The 16,916-nt window shown below is 45.1% G+C and overlaps 1 protein-coding gene across 2 annotated transcripts in view; it reads right to left on the bottom strand.

Annotated features, from left to right (window-relative positions):
- CDIN1 (CDAN1 interacting nuclease 1) overlaps nt 1-16,916 on the bottom strand; it is a 685,937-nt gene that overhangs the window by 323,102 nt on the left and 345,919 nt on the right. For both annotated transcript variants that reach the window (XM_082275090.1, XM_082275091.1), the window contains 2 exons: nt 12,198-12,277; nt 5,455-5,504 (listed from right to left, as the gene is read on the bottom strand). In XM_082275090.1, the coding sequence (XP_082131216.1) occupies nt 5,455-5,504; nt 12,198-12,277 (130 nt within the window). The remainder of the gene's footprint in view (nt 1-5,454; nt 5,505-12,197; nt 12,278-16,916) is intronic.

Raw genomic sequence — 16,916 nt, 5'->3', positions numbered from 1 at the left:
ATGGCATCACCCAATCGTCAAATAGTTATATTGGACCAATCGTGCTGACTTAAGGTCTCTGCAGCTGAAGTGTCAGTGGAGTGGTTATCATGTTTATTTATTCTACCATAATTTTCACATAAACATAAACTTATTACAGAAACAGCCTCGCTAAAATTACAATTCTGGGCAGCTCTGGGAGCAGAAAAATAAAAATAGACAGGTTCTCAGAAAGTGAAGGAGTGAGAATGGGAGGAAGAAGGTAAGCAGAGGACGAAGACAAACAGGGAATAAAATGAGAGCTTCAAAGTGATTTCCTAATGCGATAGTGGCCGAAACACTTAGTGATGGTCTATAATGTTACTACCTGTTATTGATGGATCCCGCTGACCAGCAGGCAAAACTTGTAAATAATCTCACAGGCCATTTTCCGCCCAGTAAAGAACTGAGGCCCGGCTTCCCGTAATCCTCAGAAACCTTCCTGTGAAACAGCCCCCTGCCATTTGCAAAGAGCTTGTCTCTGCGCTTCACTCTGTGCATATATAATTAGAGAGTTATATTTAAAATCAATACACAATCCTTCAAAAGACATTATGCTTTTAAAACCTTAAACTTCCAATTGATTTTTAACTATTTTATGTGCCCTGGAATTAACATGTAATTTCTGAAAACTTTCGCCCTGATATAACACTTCCACATGGCCATAAGTCACAGGGCGCGTGTGGCTCTGGTACTCTGTGCCAACAAAGGCCGTACAGGGAGCACACCTCCTGGTTCTTGGCTGAAGACTTGCGAGACATTTCATTGCTCATCACAGAGCTCAAAGCAGCCAAACTACTTACTTGAATGTGGAATTTGCATTGGCCACTAGGATGCATTGTCTATATGAAATTTCATCCCAAGAGTATTTTTGTTTTTGGTTTTATTTTTAAATAGGCTTCTTAAATAAAAGTATAGTAACCTACCGTAGATATTAATAATTCAACTTTCACTGAACATAAAATTACTACTTGGTATGGGTACCGTGTTTTGTACACTGCTCAAACAAAATTAAAGGGACACTTTGAAAACACATCAGATCTCAATGCAGAAAAAATATCATGCTGGCTATCTATACTGATATGGACTGGGTAATGTGTTAGGAATGAAAGGATGCCACATGGTTTGATGGAAATGAAAATTATCAACCTACAGAGGGCTGAATTCAAAGACACCCCGAAAATCAAAGTGAAAAAATTATGCAGAAGACTAGTCCATTTTGCTGAAATTTCATTGCAGCAATTCAAAACACTTAGTAGTTTGTCTAGCCCCCACATGCTTGTAAGCATGCCTGACAACGTCGTGGGCATGCTCCTAATGAGACGACAAATGGTGTCCTGGGGTATTTCCTCCCAGATCTGGACCAGGGAATTACTGAGCTCCTGAACAGACTGAGGTGTGACCTGGCAGCATAGGGTGGACTGACACATAATGTCCCAGAGGTGTTCTATTGGATTTAGGCGAGGCCAGCGTGGGGGCGATTCAATGGTATCAATTCCTTCATCCTCCAGGAACTGGCTGCATACTCTCGCCACATGAGCCTTGGCATTGTCGTGCACCAGGAGGAACCCACGACCCACTGCACCAGCATAGGGTCTGACAATGGGTCCATGGATTTCATCCTGATACTTAATGGCAGTCAGGGTGCCATTGTCTAGCCTGTAGAGGTCTGTGTGTCCCTCCGTGGATATGCCTCCCTATGCCATCACTGACCCACCACCAAATCGGCCACGCTGAACGATGTTATAGGCAGCATAACGTTCTCCACGGCTTCTTCAGACCCTTTCACCTCTGTCACATGTTCTCAGGGTGAACCTGATCTCATCTATGAAAAGCACAGGGTGCCAGTGGCGGGCCTGTCAATCCTGGTGTTCAATGGCAAATTCCAAAAGAGCTCCACTGTGGCGGGTAGTGAGCACAGGGCCCACTAGAGGAGGTTGGCCCTCAGACCACCCTCATGAAGTCTGTTTCTGATTATTTGGTCAGAGACACTCACAACAGTGGCCTGCTGGAGGTCATTTTGTAGGGCTCTGGCACTGCTCATCGTGTTCCTCCTTGCACAAAGGAGCAGATGCTGGTCCTGCTGATGGGTTACGGATCTTCTACGGCCATGTCCAGCTCTCCTAGAGTAACTGACTATCTCCTGGAATCTCCTGAATGCTCTTGAGACTGTGCTAGGAGACACAGCAAACCTACTGAATAATCCTAAAACTGTTGCAGTGTCATGTGGAGCAGAAATAACATGCATGCACACAACTTTGGAGAGTGTGCCTGGAACCAAATTAGCATATTTCTACTCTATTTATGCTCCTGAGCACAGTGCAAAAGAGTGATAACTACAAAGGCAATTGCCTTGGCCTTAATGCAAGTGGAAATGTTCACTGACAGATTACACAGCTCTAGATACCCCTTTATATAAGAAGCCAGCATCTAAGATTCCTGGGACGTATAAAAAAAAGGGTGGTAAAAAGATTCCTGAAATAGAGGATGAAGGAAGACTAAAACGGAGATAGATGCATGATTTGGAGAAGGACCAAGACGAGCTTGTAGTTAGAGGAATGTCTAGGACTGAAGTCAGAGAGATCAGACAAGAACATTCCTGTGCAGCAGAAAGCTATCCTTTTTGGACATCCATTTTACAACATAGAGTAAGACATTACTGCATTCACCACAGAGGGCAGTTGGCTCCCAAAACTATGCCTAGTGAGTGCAAAACAGAGAAGTACTCAAATGAAATCTCATAACTTCAGATACTTGTGATTGTAATGCTCACAATTACCAGACAATTAACAACACATATGAAATTCTCAAAAACATATAAAGAAATATTAAAGTATAACTAAAGGAGGAACTTTTTTTGAGTTTTGGATCGAGGGGAGGTGGATTAGAACACATGTAAGCTTTTATTGCTGTCTGTGCTTTTGTTATGAAGATGCACCCTCTCTATTTGTCCTGTGCCCTATTATCATTGAAAGTGAAAGTAAAATAAAATCTCAAATTTAGGGTATTCCCCAAAAAAGTAGTAGATAGGAAGGCTTCCAATGGGGACACTAGTTCTGGTGACCTGCGGGTCCCCAAGGAATTCCCTTAATTTGCAGGGATTTCCTCCCACTTTCGGTTTTGCTATGGGACAGAAAGTGAAGGTAAATCTCCCTCCCTAATGGGACAAAGATGGCAAAAATAAACCCGACATGTTTATAACCCTCCCTTACACTATCCAAAATGAAAAAAAAAGTATTGCCCATAATTCTACTTTCAGTGCTCTTACCAGCGAACACATGAAATCATGAAGTAACAAAAGTGCCTTAAATAAAACAACTTTCCCCTTCGCCTTGTACAAGTTCAAACAAGTGGATTTATTTGTAGGTAATGTTCCTTGTGCAAATGCTAGATGCTGCCATGATTGTATAAGACCTATATTTGTGGCAATCGCACTAGTAGGACCCTGACCTACTCCACAAATTAAAGTGTCACTAAACCCACATAAAAATAACTCAGTAAATGGTGTATTATATGCTGTTTATATGCACTCATAGTCACTATGAGATTAATTTTCTGTATTCTGCAAAAAACCTTGTTGATCCTGCTACTTTCTATCTCCACCTTCTGTCCACGTCCCCAATTCAGCTAGGGATTTTGTAGATGTAGTGGCAACTCTGCACATGCTTAGTTTTCAGTGAGTTTCTATGCCGTGCATTTCCTCCCTGTCATATCTGAGCAATACAGTCACGCATGTGGGTGTATACACAGTGGTAAATGACAGCCCTTCCTCCTCCATGTCCACTAATGAGATAAACACAATAGGGGTGGGATATTACATGTAGATTGATGGAGGCTTTACCTCCCTCTTATTCTAAGACACAGGCTGGAGGGGCATGGCACAGCCTGTGACTGGCAGTTATCCGCCTGTACCATGTTATTTCAACAAAATATTGAAGATTTGATTTCAAATATATATTTGTATGACAATTTTAAACAGTTTGCTTTTTTTTTTTTTACTACTCTGTATTTCAAAAGTTAGTTATTTCTTTTTTTTGGAACTTGTGACCAGCAGCAGAGGACTAGTAGCTCCTCCTGTTTATGTTCCAATGTAGACAGGCTGGGAAACATCTGGGTCATGTGACAGCTGTATATTGATTAGGAAAAAGGTACTTAGATTGTTTTTATTAAAATAATTACATTGCCATCATCCACATACAGAAATAGATGGGACAATGTAAATTAAACAATGTGTGTTTTTAGTATCAGTTTAAAGGTAGAATCTATGTTTGATTTTTCAAAGGAGTTACATGTGGTAGAAAGAATGCTACATGACCTATTTACCTCTTTATTGAAGTGGTCATGGATTCTACCATGCTACAGTTGTTACCTTGAATGAATACATTACAAGGCAATTCTCTCTTCTCCCACTGGCAACCATAGATAATTTTTTTACTTTGTTATTTCCTGATACCTCCATTTGTCTGCATCTCCCTCTGATTGCATCCAGAAAGCACCTGCTCAACTCTCTTTAATACATTCTACAACCAGTAAAATGGAATATAAAAGCATATACATTTTATAAAGGCCTGTCACATGTAGTTCCTTTAAATCAATCTTCTCAGAATGCACAAAGTCAAAGCTAGCACAGTAATGCCACTTCATATTGCAAGGATGATATTTCTCAATATCTCTACAGAGCAATCAAGCATTTCCCTGATAGTTTCTATCAAATGCTAATCAATTATTTCCTCACCAGCCATGACTTTTTTTTCAAACCACAAAGCCATTACAGCCCATTATAACTCATTCCTGGCTGCCAATAGCTGCAGATTTAATGAGAGCAGCTTGTTGGCTGTGTTTAGAGTTAGGCAGGGTCACAAAAGGTGTACTATATTTGGCATATGAGAGAAGGGCATTAATACCTCAAACTAATACTCGAAACACTTGTCCACTCGCTGGAGTGGTGGAAATCCCTGCATCCCAACCAAGTTAACATGTTACTTTGGTATTAGCTGTTGAGCTTTCTTTGCAAACATGCAACCCCTGTACATAATCAGGGCAGAGGGCAGCAGTGAGAGTGTGTGGCTACATGCACAACAAGCACAGCTAGTGAAAAAGCATCCTTCAGCAGTCTGGCTAGTTATTCATAATTCTGTTCTCATTTTTAAGTATAACCACGTATATCAATCGTATTTTTGCAGTAGATTAATATAAAACAGCCATAACTACATTGTTAGGGTGCAGCAAAAATATATAAAGATAACCTGTTATATAAATGCATAGAGGTTATCAAAGATGTCCCAATGTCAGGAGCAGGAGTAGGCCAACTCTCCCTGCATGGAGGTTTTCAAAAGAGCCATGACTCTACTGAGCATAGAACGAAACCATGACTCCGCCACATATATGTTTGGTTAATTCAGGAATGAGGTTGGATGGCTACATCCTAAAGGATACTGTTTGATGCAATCCACTAAAGGTCCATTACAGCAGTCATTGATGATGCACTGAAAGAGACAAAATTATGGGATTAGTAGCAAAAACAAAATATTAATTATGGAAATCACATGATTTACATATTCTTAATAAGTAGTAAAAGAGCTTCAAAAGAAACCATCCCTGACCTGTCCAGCTGCATGTACTGTGGAGTAATTCATCCTCGATTCCTCAAATATCACAACAGAGACTCTAAAGTTAGATTTCAGTTGTCTTCTAGCAGCTTAGAAGGTCCTGCTGTGCATTTACATTAGCAAGAGGCATTCTCCACAATGCATACATCTAAAAAGGTGAATGAGTGCTTTTTTTTGTTCTTTGTTACAGTGGACCTTTCATGAAAAATCGACAATTGGCTTTCTTACCAGCCCCCCACCCCCCCAAAAAATAATGGAATAAAAAAAAAAAAAAAAAAACATTTTAATAATGGGATTTTTGACTTACCGTAAAATCTATTTCTCTGATGTACTTTGAGGGACACATCTCCTGTCATTCTTTACCATTGTGTTATACTGCTCCCTACAGGAGTAGGACACTAGGCAGAAAACACTTCTGTCTACACCTATGGGCAGTCCCAGGGGGTATATACCCCCCCCCTCACTGCTATAGTCACTCAGTTTTGTTACAAGCAGTGCCAGGGGAATTATAACCCCACAGAGGGGTGGGTGCTGTGTCCGTCAATGATCATCAGAGAAAATGATTTTCCCATTTTCTCTTTCGTTCATTAACGAACACAGTTGTCATTCTTGACCATTGGGACATCCCAAAGCAGAGTTAAACATGAGGGGTGGGAAAGAACAAAAAAATCCCAAGGCTATAAATTAGCCAACCAGACAACAGGGGCTCAACCAAAACAACTGGGGCCACCACAAAAACAAAAAACAAAAAAAAAAACATTGCAGCCAAAGGAAACACCCCCAGATGCCAACACATCCACATCCACTTTTTGTAAAAGTGTGCACCTACGACCAGTTGGCCACCTTGCAAACCTGCGTCACTGACACTTGATGACGGAAGGCCCAGGAGGCACTAAGTGCTCTAGTAGAGTGCGCCTTGACATGGAAAGGAGGAACCTGACCCCTGATAGAATTGGCCTGAATCACCGTCTGTCTGATCCATATGGAAATGTTTGCAGAGGAAACGGACAACCCTTTGTGAGGTCCATCCATGAGCACAAATAAAGAGTCTGACTTCCTGAAAGACTCCGTAGCTGCCAAGTACACCCTAATTGCCTGGATCACATCCAAGGCATGCAGGCAATTTCCTTCAGATGTTAAGGCCTGGGACACAGGGAAGGCAACACAGTGTCTTCATTCAAATGAAAGTAAGAGACCACCTTAGGAAGGAATGACAGACAGGGGCGAAGCACCACCTTATCCTTGTTAATCACCAGATAATGTGGACGACAGGATAACGCCGCCAGTTCTGAAACCCTGCACGCAGAGGAGATAGCCACCAAAAAGGCCACCTGGGACAGCGTAAGCAGGGGAATCTCCCAAAGATTTTTAAAGGGAGGCTTCTGTAAAACTGAAAGCACCAAATTAAGATCCCAAGGCGGCAAAGGAGCCCGCAATGGTGGAAGCAAATGTCAGACACACTGAAGAAAAGTACGCACCAGTGAGTGTGTGGCCAAAAGTAATTGGAAAAAGACCGCCAAGGCCGATACCTGGCCCTTCATGGCACTCAAGACCAATTTCTGTTCAACCCTCAGTTTAAGGAAGGCTAAGACCTGAGCAACTGAGAAGGAGCGAGGATGATCCCCAAGAGACTCACACTACGCAATGTACGTCTTCCACGTACAATGGTAGATCTTCTTTGAAGTAGATTTCCTAGCTTTTAACACTGTAGGAATCACCAACACACAAACCTGTATCCTTAAGCACCTGGCATTCAACAGTCAAGCTGTCAAAGCCAGTGACTGTAAAGTAGGATGGAAGATCGGTCCTTGGGACAGCAGATCCTCTCTGAGAGGAAGCTTACAAGGAACGTCAGCGACCAGCAGCACCAGATTGGAGTACCAAGCCCGGCAAGGACAGTCAGGGGCCACTAAGATGACCAGAATCCCTTTCTGCCCCGATCCTTCGTAGGAGTCTGGGCAGAAGCTTGAGAGGAGGGAAGGAGTAGATCAGATGATACTGACCCCACGGGACAACCAGCATGTCTGTGGAGTCCGCCAGTGGATCCCTTGACCGAGCCACAAACTTCTGCACCTTTCTGTTGAGCCGAGACGCCAACAGATCCACCTCGGGGGTGCCCCACCGGAGACACAGCTGATAAAATACCTCCGGATGAAGGGACCACTCCTCCTGGCCTAACGCCTGCCGACTGAGGTAACCCGCCTGCCAATTTTCCACACCGGGAATGTGTATGGCGGAGAGGGCTGGAACAAATTATTCTGTTTACCTTAGAATGCCGGTTACCTCCAGAGCTGCCAGGAAACTTCTTGTGCCCCCTTGGTGATTGACATACGCCACACAAGTGGCATTATCCAATTGAATGCACACTGGGCATCCCTGAAGATGATCCGTCCGATGATCCAGACACAGTCTGATCGCTCAGAGTTCCAGGACATTGATCGGTAGTGCGGACTCTTCCAGCGTCCAAATCCCCTAAGCAGAATACTTGCTGAGGACGTGTCCCTAGCCGGACAGGCTGCCATCCATTGAGACCACTGTCCAATACAAGGCGAGGAAGGATTTTCCCAGCCGAATCGCTGGAAAACAAAGCCACAATATCAGGGACTCCTTTGATCCCCCGACTCAGCTGGATGTGATTGTCCAGAGACTGCGGAGTCTTGTCCCACTTGGTCAGAATCTTTATTTGCAGGGAACTAGTATGGAACTGTGCAAATGGAAATGCATCGAAAGTAGACACCATCAGGCCCAGCACCCGCATGCAAGTCTGGAGGGATGACTATTTGTTGGACAGCAGGAGGCGCATTGCAGTCTGCGATTTCTGGAGTTTGTCCAGAGAAAGGAGCACTCTGGCTACAGCCAAGTCCAGAGTCAGGCCCAAATAGTCCAGCTTTGTGGACGGAACTAGGGCAGACTTCTGAAAATGTAGAATCCAGCCGAACTCCCACAGATTTCATATTGTGATCTCCAGGTTCTCCCCCAGAGCAGAGGGAGACCCTGCTCGCAGAAGGAGATCATCCCCCATTGCCGTAGCAAGGCTAGCAGCTGAACCAACACTTTTGTGACGACCCGAGGAGCAGAGGCGGGACCAAAGGGTAACGCCATTTACTGATAATGCTCCTCTCCCACAGCAAAGCCGAGAAAAACGCTGGTGACTGGCACATATTGGAATGTGAAGATAGGCATCCTTCATATCACAAGGGACACAAGGGACTCTAGGACCGCTGTCAGTGCATGGATAGTTGATTGGGACCCGGAAGGCCCCAACGCCTCAGAGAGAGGATTAGGCAGGGAAATGTGCTCCAAAGACTCCATATGTCACCAGGGGGACCCCACAAGAAAGTGTAACACACTGCTAAGGGACAACCCCAAGGCGCTTGCAGCACCACTCGGTCGCCAAGCACAAGGCACAGAGCGATCCTCAGAAGAGAGGGAGAGGACCCCACCAGACACACCACCCACTGACACAGGCACCTGCAACCACCAGGAGAATCTGCACCACATGTATGGTGATCAGGAAGCTAAATGATCCAACACCAGGGGATAAGGAGGGCTCCCACTGCCGAAATCACAGCCCACAGAGCTCCACTGTCACGGCCGCCGCTATTTCCAATGGCAAACCACAAGAAAATGGACACCAGACTACACAAACATGGCCGCTGTGTATAGGAATACACAGGCTACAACAAAATGGTGGCACCACGAGGTTTACAGGGACCCAGAATAGGGAGACTAGGCCTCAAGTATAGATCCAGGCAGGACAGGGGTCACTGGCAGGTGCCCCTACCAGGTGCAACCTCCCCCCCGTACATCCGGTCACCGACGGCACACCCCCTCCCCGGCCCCCATCCCCAATTAGCGCCCTGCCCCCATCCCAGGCCAATGACCAGACCACCTAAACAGCCCCAGTGTATGTGGAGGGGGAGCAGGCTGAGGGGGGGGGGACTGCGGGAAGGAGGGTAACCCGGGGGTCCGACTGTCTCAAGGAGGGGCCCACATCCACCCGAAACCATCCAGAGGCAAGGAGGGGACAGATACTCACCATACCAAGAACCAGGTGGGCACTGCTCCAGACAGATCCTCCTCTCCCTCGAAATGGGGGGGCTGGCGGCTAGGAGGAACGCTGCGACTCAGGACGAGGCCAGGTCATATGCGACCTCGCAAGATGTTTAACTCGCAGGGCCAGCCCCCGTCCAGTCGGGCTAAGTCGCAACCGACCTAGCGCGGAGCAGAGGCCTGAACGTGGCCAGACTGGGATGACCACTGGATCTAGATTATCCAGCCCGTCGCCCAATCCGGCAGTTTATAGTAGACCTCACAGGAAAATTTCCAGGAGGAAAACATTTTCTATCTAAAAAATGTTGCCAGGACCAAAGATCCCAGCAAGTTACTAGGTCCTTACTCCTGACCAGGCAAAAAAAAACCTATATAGCAGGGAGAGGGTGTATACCCCTGGGACTGCCCATGAGTGTAGCCAGAAGTTTTTTCTGCCTAGTGTCCTACTCCTTTAAGGGGCATTATAACCCAATGGTCAAGAATGACAGGAGCTGTGTCCGTCAATGAACGAAAGAGAAATATAGAATTTAATAAAAGTTTAAAAAAAAATGACCTAAATCCAGGCTTCCAATGCTTCTAAAAGACGAGGGTGACATTACCGAACTTCATGGCTGCCACGAGGGAAACCTGGGCACTCAAAATCCCACAGGAATGTGAGCCGAAGCCCATTGCAGGAGTTTATGCTCATTAGATTTTGAGTGCCCGGGAAGAAGCAGTGAGGCATCTGTGCCTTCCAGAAGTACTGAAATCTCGGATCGAAATGTTTTTTTACGTTTTTTTAACATCATTATTTTTTTTAAAGTTTTTCTTTCTTGTAGATAATTTTGTTTGGAGAGAGGGGAGCTGGCAGAAAAGCAGATGTTGCATTCACATGGAAGGTCCACTTTAATACTTTAATATACATAATCTGGGCACAGGTTCACTTTAAAGTATAAGTCCACTTTTTCAGAAGAAATTAAAAGGTAAACTAAGACCCTACACCCCCAAGTACACACCCCCCATCCCTGGTGTACTTACGCTCATTGGTGATGAGCTGTCAGTGCCAATGCAGAGGGTCCAGGGATTTGAAGTCTCTGCTTTTATCCCACTTTCTTGAGGGCTTTCAGGACGGATCGCAGTGATTCTCTGTGCTGGCACTATCAAATTAAAATCACTGTGATCTATCCTGGAGGTTCCACAAAAAGAAAGAGGAGAAAAGCAGGGATTTCAAATCACCATAGCAATACTCTAGCTGTGTGTGCACTGCCAGCTCATCAACAATGGAAGTACAGCGGGGACCAGGGGGTGAGCAGAGTGTAGGGTGTTCATTTTTCTGAAAAGGCAAACTAACCCTAAGCAAAATAATTGTACTATTAATGGATTATCCCATTCAAAATGTACATTTTAGTTAAGGTAAAATCTAGTCGATAATAGCATTTGCTAGCTTCTTTTACCGTTTGGGACTCTAGTTGGAAGATCTTGCTGTCAGAGTTTCTGGCCCTGTTCTCACTTGTGTTGTTTCCAGGGTTCCCACATGTTATGTAAAATTTTTTTAAAAAATTCTAGCTGGATTAGTTGGACTACCTTGTAATAGTCAAAGCATATTTATAGGCCTGGGGACTCAAGCACAGAGATTGCATAACTGGTGTTCTCAAGTGATTTACTGTTATGTGGGTTAAAGAGACTCGGTCTTTAGAAAACAAAAATACCAAAAACATAAATGTATAAAGTGCCAGACCTAGAGGTGCCCACATCTACTTTATTATTATACAGAATGTATATAGGGCCAAAAGTTTGCGCAGCGCTTTACAAAAAAAAATAATAATAATATACTTTATTATTATTATACAGAATTTATATTATATAAAGGATCTACTTAAAGCAGATTCAAAATACCTGCAGATATAGCCAAAGCTAGGGCATTCTGATAGGTAAAGCTACCCAGAAGTATGGGAGCTTGCGGCTATGTCCCACTGCCTCCTATTTTCTAACTTTGCTATTATGGGCTGCCTCACTGACTAATAGGAATCTACACTAAGTGCAGCTCTGCTGTGACAGAAAACTTGATTGGGGCTTTGGTGCTGCATGCTCTCTTATGTGTGCAAAATATTTATATGGTCAAAGAGGTCTTTAAACAAATCTAATGTTCTCTCAATATACAACAGAGGCTACGTAATCCTTTTCACTATCTGGGAAAGAGATATACAATATGTAAGTTCTATATGAAAAAGAACAACAAACCTAAACTATCTACAGTATATTAAATAAACTGTATAATCTTAACCTGAAGCACCAGACAGCACAGCTAAGCAGCACTGAACATTAAATATCCCAAGGGAAAGAGCCCTCTATGTGACAGGATAAACAGGATCACACGCAGTTATTGCCGACACAAAATGCAGCAATTAAAAATAGGAAACATTCCTGAGGCAAGTTATCTAGTGACATTTAGGATGCTTTGTAATCTCAGTTATTTAACAGCAATCATAATTAGAGAGTGAAGGAGCTTCTCCCCTTGGCACAGTGTTGGGTTATTACCTGTTGTACCTGGTTGGCGAGGACAGCGTCTGGGATTAAGGATGGATCACGCAGCATGCTATTCAAGACAGGTTTTGTGGCTAAAAGAAAACAAAATGTTTGTTGGTATGCAGTAAGTTATAAATACTCGAATTAGCCTGAAAAGGGTTGAGAATTAAAAATGACCTATGCAACTAATTTACAAAAGCTACAGGCATCCAATAGGTACAGCATTTTAATTTCAATTATCATAGGGAAACACACTTTAGTTAATTAAGAGAGGACACTCAAGTGTGTGTGTGGCTTAAATATAGTCGTAACCAGAGATGTGGGAACTTCTCTTGGACATCTTGAAAAAGACTGCAGGAGTCGTCATGAAGATGGTGTTCGGCTTTCCCTTATTCAATGGGTGCTTGGCACCACTGACCATGGTCAATTGAATTTTCCTTCTCTACAGAGCTAAACCAAGGAGGGAGAGTTTATGTTCCTCTGGGTAACTGCTGATAATGTAAGACTTCTATATGAATCGTGAAACTAAAAGAAAATGGATTTTTGTAAGATCTTACCGTAAAATCCTTTTTTCTTAAGCTCATTGACAGACGTAGTCCTCGTGGATTCAACACACTCGGGTTATGCTGCCCTCTACAGGAGTAGGACTAGACAGGAAAGAAAACGTTCTGGCCACACCCTAGGGGCAGTCCCAGAGGGTATATCCTCTCACTTCCTGCTCTAGCAAATCAGTTATGTCACAAAGCAGTGTTTAGAGAATTTAACCCAACCCAACTCAAAAACAGAGGGGCGGGTACTACGTCTGTCAATGAGCTTAAGAGAAAAGGATTTTACGGTAAGATCTTACAAAAATCCATTTTTCTCTGTCGCTCATTGACAGACGTAGTCCTCGTTGATTCAACACACTCGGGACGTCCCAAAGCAGTACCACAAATGAGGGGTGGGAAAATGGAAAACAAATCCAATCTAGAATGCCCAACCGGTGCCAACTAGAAGTTTTCAATGCTCATCAATTAAAGATGAGATTCAACAGAAAACTCCAACAGAAAACAACCCTCGAGGTAGACCACCGGTCTCCTCAAATTGCGGCCTGCAAACCTTGCGGCCAAATGAGGCATCCACCGATGCCATCACATAAACCTTATAAAATTTTGTAAAGGTATGAACCGACGACCAGATAGTCGCCTTACATACCTGGACCACTGACGCTTGATGGCGGAAGGCCCAGGAGTACTGAGCACTCGAGTGAAGTGCGCCCTAACAGGGAACGGAGGATTCCGACCCTTAATAGAATAAGCCTGTACCACCGTTTGTCTAATCCATTTGGAGATAGTCGTGGCAGATGCAGGCAACCCCTTTCTGGTGCCATCCGTGATCACAAAAAGTGAATCCGTCTTACGGAATGATTCCGTAGCCTTCAGGTATACCCTGATTGCCCGAACCACATCCAAGGAATGCAACGCATGTTCCTGATGATGATTGGGCTGAGGACACAAGGAAGGTAGTACAATATCTTCATTCAGATGAAGCCTGAAACCACCTTTGGAAGAAAGGATGGATTCGGATGAAGAACTACCTTATCCCTATGAACCACTAGATATGGGGACTGGTCTGACAATGCAGCCAGTTCTGACACCCTGCGTGCAGAAGTGATAGCCACCAAGAAGACCACCTTCTGGAATAAAGTAAACAAGGGAATCTCCCTGATGCTTTCAAAGGGAGGTTTCTTCAGAACCGACAACCAAATTAAAAATCCCAGGGCGATAAGGGCGCGCGGACTTGTGGAGCCAGATGCCGCACCCCCTGGATGAAATTCCGCACCAAGGACTTAATAGCCAAAGGCTTCTGAAAGAAGATTGCTAATGCTGAAACCTGACCCTTGATGGTGCTCAAGGCTAGTTTCTGCTCAACCCCCTTTCGCAGAAAGGCCAATATTCGGGTCACCGAATAGGTACGTGGAGGAATTTCTAAAGATTCGCACCACGCGATATACGTCTTCCATGTGCGACAATAGACCTTGCTGGAAGTCGCTTTCCCTGCTTTAATTAGCGTAGGAATAACTGAAGCGGACAACCCTCTGTCCTTCAGTACCTGGGTCTCAATGGCCAAGCCATTAAACCCAGCGATTGTAAAGCACAATGGAAGCCCAAGGAACGTTCGCGACTAGCATGTCCAAGTCGGCCGGACCGGCTTGACGAGGCTAGCCTAGAATTTCCAGGACAATTGGAGTTCCCTCCATCTCCATCCTGCGGAGAAATCTCAGCAGCAATCTGAGAGGAGGGATTCCCTTTAATAGCTGACACTGCCTTTACAGGCCGTTCAGCGCGTCTGCTGCGTCCGCTGGAGCATCGTGGGCGCGCATTACCAATCTCCGCGCCTTCGGGATGCTGTGAAGAAGGCACAGATGGTGAAATCCTTGGTGAATGACTTACGTCATCACCCTGATATTGCCTGACTGGATCCGAACCAGGCTGCCCTAGAGCTATCTGGCCCCGGCAATCCGACAAAGTCTGATCGTTCTCTGTTCTCACACATTATTTAGACACCTGATTCCTATCACGAGTGGTGATTTCTCCTGGTTAAACATTAGAGACCGAAGTCACCCGGCTAGAGGCTCCTTGGTCTGTCCGTTCAACAGGATCCGATTCTTGTGGGGAACTGATGCTAATCTTTGGAAATGGTAAAGAAAATGATCTGTTCAGGGAACGGTAACTACCGCTCCCTGTAGTACTTACGCTGACCCAGCATTTTAACCACAGCACACGTCTGAGGATTACCGCTGACATAGATGCATGCCCTAATAGGGGGTAGCATCCAAGGCTGCGTCACAGACAACCTGTAGTCCTTATATAATCTGTTCCATCAAAACAGATGTTGCCTGGGGGATACCTTTCCCCTTCAGGTCCTGGCGCACCAATCTCGCCCATTCCGTAAATGTCTGAGAAACTAGATCAAATGACAATAACTGGTCTAAAGGCTGATCCTATCAGGAAAAGATAGTGCGGGACTCCGCTTCTACCTTCCGATCCACCGAATTCTTAAAGGACGAAGCGTCCTCCACTGAAAAAATCCGTGGCTTTATTCAGTCTGGAAATAGGTGGATCCACCACTGGTGATAACGTCCATTTCTTAATGAGGGATTCCTCAAACGGATAGCGTCTAGTAATGCGCTTGGAACTAGTAAAGGTACGCTTAGAATGATCCCATTCCTCTTTAATCTTTTTACCCAAACACTTGGGTAAAGAAAAAACCTTCACCGTCCTGGTGTGTCTACTAGTACCAAAGGGAAATTCCTTTTTATTTGCCTCTGCCGGAAAAACCTCAAGTCTTAAGGTTTCCCGAACCGCACAACAGCCCCTGCAGAGGGGCCTGCAGCTGCAATGACCATCTCAGCATCAGAATCTGAAGTCTCAGACGATATAGGGGTAGGCGGGGGTCGCTTTCTTGACCCCTGTTCCTGACAGGCCGTCTCCACCCGAGCCACCAAAGACTTCAAAACTGCTGTGCAGACCGCCGCCATTGTCTGGTAGATCGCACGAGGCCGCCATTTTGGCGTAGCCTCGTGTCTCCAGCATGGGGGCGGCCATGTTTGAGGTGACTCAAACACCTCGTGGAGCCAGGGGAGGCGCCGGAAGGCGTGCAGAGGGGCGGAGCCGCCTCCTTTCCTCCCGGGAAGGCAGCCAAAAGACTTCCTGTCTGTTCTAGACAATGCTGAAACAAGTTGCATTTTGAAACTCTGAGCAGTAAGTGGTGGGGTCTATCTCTCTCTCTCGCTCTGTAGGGGTCCCTAAGCAGGCAACACTGAGGGGCTTTGTGGCGCTGGGGGTCTGAAAAAAAAAAAAATAATAAAAAAGTTTTATTTCTTTTTGGCAAATTGATTTTTCCGGGTAATATCTGGAATTATCATGGACCCTGCCACACAGGTACACCCACCGGTTCCCCTCAGGGGGGCCGCGGGACCCGCCAGTGCGGGTTTTGGCTGTTTACCTTGATCGGGGATGAGCTCAGTCCGAGGGGCGAGCCTCGTCCCCGATCACCGTTCTGTGCGTCCCCGGGGGCACGCATTGAGGAGAGAAAGAGCAGCTCGCGCTGGAGCCGCTCATGTGATCGGCTGTGATTGACACAGGCCGTCACGTGGTAAACAACCAATTTCATTGGCTGTTTACCTTGATCGGGGATGAGCTCAGTCCGAGGGATGAGCCTCATGCCTGATCACCGCGCTGCACGCCCCCCCACCGGGGGAGCGCAGTAGCGGCGAGAGCGGACTGCCATCATATGACGTCGGCCCGGATCGAGGAGCACTTTCTGCTGCCGTCATTTTTCAATGACGCGGTATGGAAGTGGTTAACAAGCTGCAGTTGTGGGAACTCCAAATATCCAAAATAAAACATCTGACGGTAGTACGGGCAACTACAAAAGAACTGTGTTGACAAAGGATAAAGAAAAACTAGGGCTGGCCATACATGCTCAATTCCCCTGTACAATTTTCCTTTAGATTTACCAAAAAAACATATAATATGAGGTCAAACAAACCAAACAACTTTAAATTATATCCAATTAGGTGGGCCTTTGTACTACATAGTTTAAGTTAAATCTAAAGGAAAATTGTACAAAAAAATTGAACATGTATGGCCAGCCTAAGTTTGCAGTGTTGGTTGAGATCTGAAAAAAATTGAGTCTACCAGATCTGGTGGCCTGCTAAAGAGAAAGTCCCCCCTTCTCCAAGAAGAC

Source organism: Pelophylax lessonae (assembly GCF_965119305.1).
Source record: "Pelophylax lessonae genome assembly, chromosome: 13".
NCBI lineage: Eukaryota > Metazoa > Chordata > Amphibia > Anura > Ranidae > Pelophylax > Pelophylax lessonae.
This window is presented reverse-complemented; position numbering and strand designations above follow the sequence as displayed.